This window comes from Microplitis demolitor, chromosome 1, assembly GCF_026212275.2.
Source record: "Microplitis demolitor isolate Queensland-Clemson2020A chromosome 1, iyMicDemo2.1a, whole genome shotgun sequence".
Lineage (NCBI taxonomy): Eukaryota > Metazoa > Arthropoda > Insecta > Hymenoptera > Braconidae > Microplitis > Microplitis demolitor.
The window spans coordinates 17,879,289-17,888,975 of record NC_068545.1 but is presented as its reverse complement, the minus strand read 5'-3'; the positions used below and the strand labels follow the sequence as shown (position 1 = coordinate 17,888,975).

At 29.5% G+C, this 9,687-nt stretch overlaps 1 protein-coding gene across 1 annotated transcript; it reads right to left on the bottom strand.

Moving 5' to 3' along the window:
* Positions 1-3,660: 3,660 nt before the first annotated feature.
* LOC103575817 (T-complex protein 1 subunit zeta) lies at positions 3,661-9,395 on the bottom strand. Its single transcript, XM_008555772.3, has 4 exons — positions 9,125-9,395; positions 6,148-7,364; positions 5,895-6,063; positions 3,661-3,900 (listed from the first exon to the last, which is right to left on the bottom strand). The coding sequence occupies exons 1-4, from the start codon at positions 9,259-9,261 to the stop codon at positions 3,828-3,830; spliced, it is 1,596 nt and encodes a 531-aa protein (XP_008553994.1). The 5' UTR covers positions 9,262-9,395; the 3' UTR covers positions 3,661-3,827.
* Between the last annotated feature and the right edge of the window lie 292 nt (positions 9,396-9,687).

Below are 9,687 nucleotides of genomic sequence, written 5' to 3'. Positions count from 1 at the left end.
AGAGTATACCTGTATTAAAGTATACATACTAAAAAAAATAGGGCGTGTTCAGAATTATACTCTGGAGGTGAAGAATTACCTATCCAGGTGTAATTGGTACCTTTGTAATGTTAAATCGCACCTCGGATTCAACTAGAGGATATTTCTGAACGCAGGATTCGAATATTTTCTCTTCCAGAGTGTGTTTCTGAACATGCCGATAGTGTTTCTTAGGTAAAAGGCGGGCTATTTAAAAACTTTAATTTAATTACACATGAATGTTTTGTGAATGCCTGATTTCCTTCCGTAGTAATCTTTTTTTTAACTAACAGTTAGTAGGAAAAAATATGTTAAAATTGAAAATAATATGAAGATTTTTAATTAAAAATTGCTGTACATGCAATAAACTTTTAAATCACTTGGATATTTTTAATATAACATGAGTGCTTAAGGCATGCATATTTGAACCTCCCAAATATTTATTTTATGACTTTCAACTCTAAATAAGTAGTTTAAAGATGGAATAACTTTTCGCTATTGATTAGAAAAACTGAAATCAATCTCAATAAAAAGATCGTAAGACATGACCCTGATAGCCACATCTTACTCAGCAAATTTTTGCAGTGATATATTATTGGCTAACTTAACGACAAGTTTCTGGCAAACCTTGGCTAGATAATACTTGTGTGCAAGTTGATGTAAATTTGCAGCCGTAAACTGAATGTAATTTGACAGAAAAGCTTGCCGTTAATTTGAAGTGAAACTTTCAATCAACTTAACGTCATTGTTTGACAGTAACATTCGAAGTCAAATTGAATTTAAATTACAGATAATCTACTGTCGATTTCCGGGTCATAATTTCTAGCCTCAATCCAGCCTTACTGAGTAAAAAAAGCATTTCAAGCCTCAAATGATGTTCAAAAAGCCTCAATGACCCTCAAATAATGCTCACAGTGCCTCAATCAGCCTCAAATGGTGATCAAAGAGCCTCAAATAATACTAATCGAATTTTAATTACATAGTCGAGACTAGGTTCATATGAGGCTCATCGAAGCTTATTGGGGATCTTTAAGCATTATTTGAGGTTTAAAATGCTTTTCTTCACTCAGTGAGGCTGGATTGAGACTTATTTGGGTTCAATGAGGCTAGAAATTATGACCCGGGCTTAATCGCAACTTTTTGCTCTTTAACTTTTGCTGTTAAGTTGAATTCAGATTCCGATCGTAGCGTGAAGTTAATTTGCGCTTATCGTAGCTATCGGAGGATGTACAGCTTGGAGCATTAATGCCTGGTCATTAGAATATCTTTTAGATTAGATCGATTAGATCCCAAGAACATGCATTAATGCTCCAAGCTGTACAACGAAATTTTTGATCATTGACAATAAAGTCTCTAAGAGAATAACTTAAATGAGTTTGTTTTTTATTGAATATCGTCCCTATATATTTTCAAGTATTAAAAAATCAAATTTAATAATTACATAGGAAATGGCTAGTACTTTTAAGGTCAGTTTATTGCCTTAAGTTGGAATTGTAAACTTTTATTATTTCAAACTACCTCAAAAAAAACAATAAACCATATAATTTTCATGCAAACTAAAGTTAATCTATCGAAACTTTATTTGGTATTGATGATTGATAGTAGTTCTAAAAGTCTATTAGCGTGTTCGATTGCTTGCTGAGTACGTATATCTCTCGAACAGGTTATCCGATTGAGACCTTTTTGACGACAATAGAAAGTTTTTATTCGGCTTTAGACCCAGACGGCATTCAAGTCGGAATGTCTGCTTTGCCACGTCTTTTTGAAGACGTCTTCAAAAAGTCTTATGACTTCTTAAAGGTGCCATTTTTAAGAACTCTTAATTACGAGTTCTTGAAGACTGCATAAATAAGACGTCAGTTTAGTTTTGTGACGTCTAAATGTATTATTTTTTTAAATTCTTTGAAGTCAAAATTAGGAGCTATTTAAGACGACATGATGAATTCGCACTGAAGTCTTATTTGCGAAGTCAGAAAAAAGAACTCTTTTTAAAGACGTCTTACTGAGTTCGCTAGGTGGCTCATTCGACATCTTGAGAACTTCTTAAAGACTTCTTTAAGATGTTGATGAGACGTCCAAATCGTAAATAGGAATTCATTCAGAACTTATGAAGACGTCATTTTGCTACCTGGGGAGCTGATAAGATTTTTGAATCAACCCATTTGGCGCCTCTGTATTTTACAGTAAAATAATTGAATGTAGTTATAAGTATTTGGCTTATAATTGTTACTACGGTTTATTTTAGCAGAAGATAAACGTGTTGCATTAAGGCAGGGCCGCACCTAACAAAATCTCGAATTAAAGAATATTAATTATTTATTAAATAATTATCATAACCGCAACTTTTTTAGCTTCCGACATAAAGCAGGAGACGAACTTCCTCGGGAAATTTTCATCTTTCGTGTCCCATTAATATTCAAAACGTAATTAGAAATCTTAAATTCGAAATTTCGTTAGGTATGTCCGAGCCTTATTAGCTTTTTGGTTTTAATTTGGGCGGTTAATAGATCAAACTCATTTGCAAAATATTTGAGAGAAACGAATAAAAAAAAAAAAAATTTTTTTTTCTTGTATAAGAAATACGTGTAAGAAATAAATATCTCAGGATCGATTCGACTAACCCTGATTAAGAATAATAATTTGATTCATACTTAGAGTATATCTATATATTAGTCGGTTCACATTGTTTTAAACCATTTCAAATAATTTTTCTTAATCATTTAAATGATCTCAAAATTGCATGAACTCTAAATGTAAAGGAACTCTTTCGAATGCCGCAAGAACCATCTAGGTCGGTTGATTTATTATAAAAACATGAGAAGTTTACACACAAGACAACACAACACACACACACACGCAAGCAGATGTCTATCTAAAAATGAACAGAGCTTCCTAGAGCCTCAAAACGTCAAGATCTGAAAAAAACTCGATTTTTGAAAATCGGAGTAAAATCAATAACTTCCCGAATTTTTTAAAATTTATAATTTTCTTAGCGGGAAGTTAAAAATACATTTTTGATCCAAGAAAGTAATTTGTTAACAGACATTTTTAAATTTGATAGAATATTTTGTTAATTTTTTTAAAAAATATTTTATTTCGCGGTAAGTTAATTCTTTTTTTTAAAAGAATTACTTCAAAGGAGATTGTAATTTCTTCTGACATGAAATATATTTAAAACAAATTTTTTTCTGCCTCTAGACTTAAAAATGATCTAAAAGACTTTTTTTGTAATTATCTCCTAGATAAATAATTTTTTTACCGGAAAAAATTTTTCGACGGACCCTTGCATTAACCAAAGATAAAAAATTCGCTTAAAAATACTTTAAATCAAATAACATTAAATATTTTAAATACTACTTATGACCACTCAATATTATCAAACCATTATTAATTATTTGTTTAAATTCAAAACAGATTTTTATAAGAAAAGACTTAAAAATATAATGATTGTCGTTGCCATAAATTGAAATTTTTTAAAATCTCAATACGAAATCATCACAAAACATCTGTATACAATTATGTTGTTCATTTTATCTAAATTTATTGTTTTTTTTAATTTTAACTTTTATCTTATAATTACGGCGTGATTGGTTTTATTAATGACTTTTTAAATGAAAAAATTGTTTTTATTTTTTTTTTTGTTAGAAACATTTATTATATTAAAGCAAAGGCAATTAAAAAATTTTACTGCAATGTAGTTAAATAAACAAGAAATATTATAATTATGTTAAATGTAATAATCGCGTGATAAAAATTACTTTAGTTTTATTTTTAAGAAACAAAAGATGATTAATCATGTGACGTTAAATTTATCCTTTTAATGATGATAGACCGGCTCTCATTATTTCATCAACAAGTAACAGATTACTTGCGATAACAGTGCTGAAAATCAAATTTACAATTTAAAAAAAAGTAACTATTTATGACAATGGTATATTGAGTGACAAGGAGTGAAACAATATGAATACAGGCCAGGATGAAATTGTCTACCTAAGTTGACGGCTCATTATCAGGGATTATCAGATATTTTTAGCTGAGATTTTCTTGGAAACAAAATCTCTGAATACAAACTGCGGACTGCAAATTGACTCACTACTGTCAATTAGAAATCTCCCAAAGCGCGATTTCATTTTTTGATGTTTGATGTTTGTTTGTTTAAGGTATTCTGGTAACTCACGCCGTTTTCTATGCTTTTTTTTAAGAGCCTTTTTTTTTTAGAAGGAACAAACGAAAAGTTTTGCATTTTTAGTCTGTTTTTATTTACATCTTAAGGTAACAGAAAAATTTTTTTTTTAGGAAATTAAATAATGCATTATTATTATTGCTTGAAGTTGATGCTTAAAAAAAAAAACGCGCGTGGGTGGCCCAGGCAATATTGACTCTTGAAAAAATTTGAAATCAAAAACTCTTGACTAGTCTTAATCTATAGACATGTCATTCTCGTAGGAACGAGGATCATGAAATTTGATTGAAAAATAGCAAAATGGCGGGCTTTGAAAAAAAAAAAGTCTTTTTTTTTTCACATAAAAAGGGTTGTAAAATGGAAAATTAGTGGTAAAAAATATAAATTCTACTACCGACGAGAATTACAAGTGTATAGAATAACCAGTTTAAGTTTCAGACCAATAGCTTGAATAGAAAAAAGTTATCACCCGGGTCGACCGTAAAAACGTTGTTTCGAGATAAACGCGTATAAAGTTTCAGTAATCTTCCTTGCGCAACTATGGGGCGCTCTCGAAAACTCGTTGTAACTCCGTTACTATTTCGAATTTCAGTTTGAAATTTTCACAGTATATGCTCAATATGTTGTACTTTCGAATTAGGCAAAAAAAAAAATTTTGCGATTTTTTCAATTCGAGTTACCAGACTACCTTAAGACAAAAACTCAGTCGGAGTTTCTAGTTAATGTATTAGTGCAACAAAGATAATATCATTCGCCCACTTGGGTGTGAGAGAGAAAAAAGTAAGGGACCCTGTTAAATCGTGTTACTAATTCCAAAAGGACATATATTTTTTCTTATTACTAGTCGCTTCGGAGAATTATTTTAATACTAAAAATCGAAGAAAAAAAAATATAAACGCGCTTTTGGATTTAGTAACGCGATATTTTTCATAACATCTACTCAGAATTTCAAGTTTTAATGTTTGATGCCAGTTAGAATATATTAATTTCAAAATATGATGTGGGTAACTGTTCGCGTATGCTTAAATCATGAATAACAATCAAGATAAATTTTATTTACTGATAATAGCTATCAGTTATTTTGACATGTAAATGTAACTGACAAAACTGACATTTGTAAGAAAGAATTGACATGCCGATCAATGTGATTTAATTTCAGCTCGCAAAATTAATCTATGACTTTATTTCAGCCTGTCAGGAACATATTTATTCATTTGAAAGCTGAAAATAATCATCTATTATTCCAACCAACCACGTTGACAGTTGAATGTATACATATCGATATTCTAATCAGCAAATTGCCTTACTGATTATTTTTCGTAGGTGATTCTGTGCCATTTTCAGATACTAATAGTCACAGAAAATATCATTTGAGTAACCTTGACATTAATACTATACATATATACTAGATATGGAATTGAGTTTTAGATGAAAAAAAAATTTTAACTTCCTTCTTTTCTTATAAATGGAGGATTTTTTGAAACGGAGTTAGACAATATGCTAATTAGTACGTCGATATAAACTTTGACTTTCAATGCAGGATATCATGGAAAATACTGAGTATGTCACAGAATAAATCACGATTTTAGACGTCGTGTGATGTTAGCCACCACTATCGGCTAGGACAGTCAACCTCACCCTCGTGTTTCATCTCTTGCCACCCAATAAACTATAAGTAAATGAAATACTTTACCAAGAATTGATTATTTGTTTTTTAACAACATAATTATCGTAAATGCCCATATCGCTAGGTTTGATAGCTTCTCCAGAGTTGATATCCAAGCCAACAGGTTCACCAAGGGCAGCACTTTCTTGTAGGAGCTTTACAATCGTGTATTGAGAATCGAATCCGCTATTGACAGCTTAAAAAATAAACAAGACAAATTAATTTTTAAATGAAATTAATAATTAGTAAAAATATAAAAAAATATTTTAGAGTATCTTACCAAGTATTTTTGGAATAACAAGAAGAGCTTCGCTGTAAGCTTGAATACCAAAACGTGATTTTCCTTTCACCTGTTCTTTGTACTGTGAAAGAGCACGACTAGCAGCAACTTCAAAGGCACCAGCTCCAGGAACAACAGCTTTATCTTCAATAGCATTGTTAATACTTCTAAGACCATCACGTACAGCGTCTTTTAGTTGTACTAATGTATATTTGTTTGGTCCCTTCAATAAAATTGTTACTGAATTTGGTTTTTTACATCCTTCAACAAAAGTATACTTATTTTCACCAAGAACGTGTTCATAAACAAGACCAGCCCAACCTAAAGAATCTTCCTGTAAATCATCAACGGAATTAACGGCAGTGCCACCACAAGCAAGAGCCAAACGTTCCATGTTTCTACGTTTAGCACGACGGAGAGCCATTATTCCTTCTTTAGCTAATGCATCTAAAGACGGTGGGTCAATTCCCTTTTGATTTATTATAACAAAGGTTTTGTCAGTTCCATCACATAATTTTTTCTTCAGCTCAATTATTTTTTTCACACGATTATCAATAAATTCACGTTCAGCAGCAACAAGTTTTTCACGTTCCTCAGCTGTTTTGTAGAAAAATCCGCTGTTAACTTCTGTTTTCTCATACTCCAAACTTACATTACACGTAAGTATATACGCATTTTCAACTCTTTTCGGCATATCAGGATGTCTTGAACCGTGATCCATAACAATACCCCGTACCAATGTACTATCAGCAGCTGTTCTGTGTTGCATCTCCATAAGTTCGACCATATGTAAGTCAATTGGGTTATCGCCTTGTTTGATTGTTAATACTGCATCAACACATACTTCTGCAAGTTTATCAGCAATTTTTGCATGAATTTTAGTTCTCAAAGATGTTTTAGCAACATCCAGAAGTCCCTCTTTATTACATTCAATTGGAATTTTCAATGATTCTAATACTTCGAGTGTTTTTACTCTTGCCAAATCAAAACCTTCAGTTAATTTTCGCGGATGTAAGCCTTCGGCAATGAATAAATCAGCTTGTTTCATAAGTTCTCCAATAACAAGTACTGTCGTTGTGGTACCATCGCCAGTCATATCATCCTGGGCAGTTGAAGCTTTTGCTATCAATGATGCTGTTGGATGTTGTATTTGCATTTCATGTAACAATACATTTCCATCTTTAGTTATTTTTATATCTCCAGCACCAGAGACCAACCTAAAATAATAATTATCAAGTTATAGTGCAAACAATCACAAAATATAATCAACTTACTCTTTATTTTTTACACACCAGTCTTTTAATTATTTAAAAAAAAATCATCTGGCAGTAAAAAATGGAAGAATTTTTCAAAAACAATTTTTATAACTTCAAACTCGTAAAATTGGTAAAAATGAACATAAGATAAAAATTAGAGCTTAGTTTATTAGTTTAAATTTACTTTCTACAGAATAAAGAAAATCTCGATGATGCTGAAGTTAGCAGGCATCTAGTTATTTTTTTTTCAAAACGATAAATTATGAAAATTTTTCTTTTAAATTGCACTTAGTTTTTTTAATTTACTACATGTATATTTTTGTAGCTTTTTTTTCTTGTAAGTGATTTGTTAAAAAAAAAATTCGAAAATTGTTAATTGTCTTCTACTTTCAGGATCATAAAATCTCTTCATTGAATAGTTATAAAAAAAGTAATTACAATCTTAAGTGGCACAAAAAAATTGTTGAATTTGAGTTAAAAATTAATTACATGGTAATAAATTGTTGCTTTAAATTTAACAAAAAGTTAAGAATTTTTTTTGTGCCGCTTGAGATAGTAAAATTCAATGGTCCTCAAGTTAGATGACAATTAACAATTTTCTGATTTTTTTTTCTTTCAACTAATTAATTACAGAAAAAAAAAAAACAACTAAAAACATGTATATTTTGAGAATAAACTAATATTAAAGAATTAGATGTATTTATTGAGAGGAGACCCAAATAAAACTAACTCATTATGGGTGCCACCATGTCATATTAATTATTATTAGAAGTCATTCCTGATAACAAGCATTAAATATTGGAATTCGCTGCACAAAAATATAACACCAGCTAATAGTTTGAGTATTTTTAAGAAATTATGTTATTCACATTTAATGATATCTGAGGAAAATGGTTAAAAAATTGATAATTTGTATACTAAATTAATTTGTAATGATGTATTTTTTTTCTGTTAATGGATTCTGAAAGGTATATTCCTAGAGTCAATATTATTTATACTTATTTCCACTTGTTAATTAGAAATTTGTATTCTAATAATTGTTTGTAAACAAGTTGATAAATAAATAAATAAATTAATATGTAGAAAATTAAAAAAGCTACAGGTGCAATTTTTTGAAATATTTTTATTTCTATAATTTGTCGTTTCCAAAAAAATTATTAGACTTCGGCGAACTTGAGTATCATTAAAAATTTTTTTTTTATTTTGAAAATTTTAAGTAGCCACTATTTGTAAACTAATCGACTGATTTTGCTTTTTTCTTTAATTTAATGAAAGTGATTGTTCAAAGAAAAAGTGGAAAAATTTGTTTAGGATCCAATAAAAATTGTGGACGCTATCGTGGTGACAAAGTGAATTATATCTCATGTATCACATATATAAACTTTTGAATTAATGGTATTTTTAAATTCTACTTGATGAATCAAGTCATACTATGGCAAAATAATTTGAAAACAATGCCATGAAAAAAAATATACAATAGTTAGATCTATATGAAAGTTACTGAAAAAAATAACAGTGCCGGTAAAAAATGAAACATGACGTTGTCCATATAAGGACATAATTTAACATCAATCGACTGAAAAATAATACATTAAATTTTCTCTTTGTCAATAAAAAAAAATTAATAAAACACTTTTATATAATATTTTATGTTGAAATAATAAAACTATTATTAATAAAAGATCTAAATATTATAAAACTGATAACACGTGATAGCTTACATTTTCATGGTTCCCTTGGGTCCCAAATTAGTTTTCATTACATCCTGGATTCCTTTAGCTCCAGAAATATTAACAGCTAATGCTTGAGATGCTCTAGCAACTTCAGCTTTTGGGTTTAATAAACTTATTGCTGACATAATTATTATTTATTATATTTAGTTTATATAAAATATATTTATTTGCTGGTTAAAAAATTTATGAGAAATACGACAAACGACGACGATGCGTTATTCACATTCACAATTTCGGACTCGCTTTCGGAAATGACATAGTATAGTATACTTATAAATTTAATAAAGACATATTTACAACAAAAATTAACAATACTTCAGTTGACATTACCAATTCTTAGAAAAAAAAATTTAACTTTCTTAAGTTGATACAAAATTGAAGTTAGCTGACGTCTAATAATTTTTGAATTTTTTTTTAAACGATACATTATAAAAAAAAAAAAATATTTGAAAAAATTGCACCTGTAGTTTTCAAAAATTTCTACATGTGCATATTTTTAGTTTTTTTTTTTAATTGATTTGTTGAATCAAGAATCCGAAAATTGTCAATGT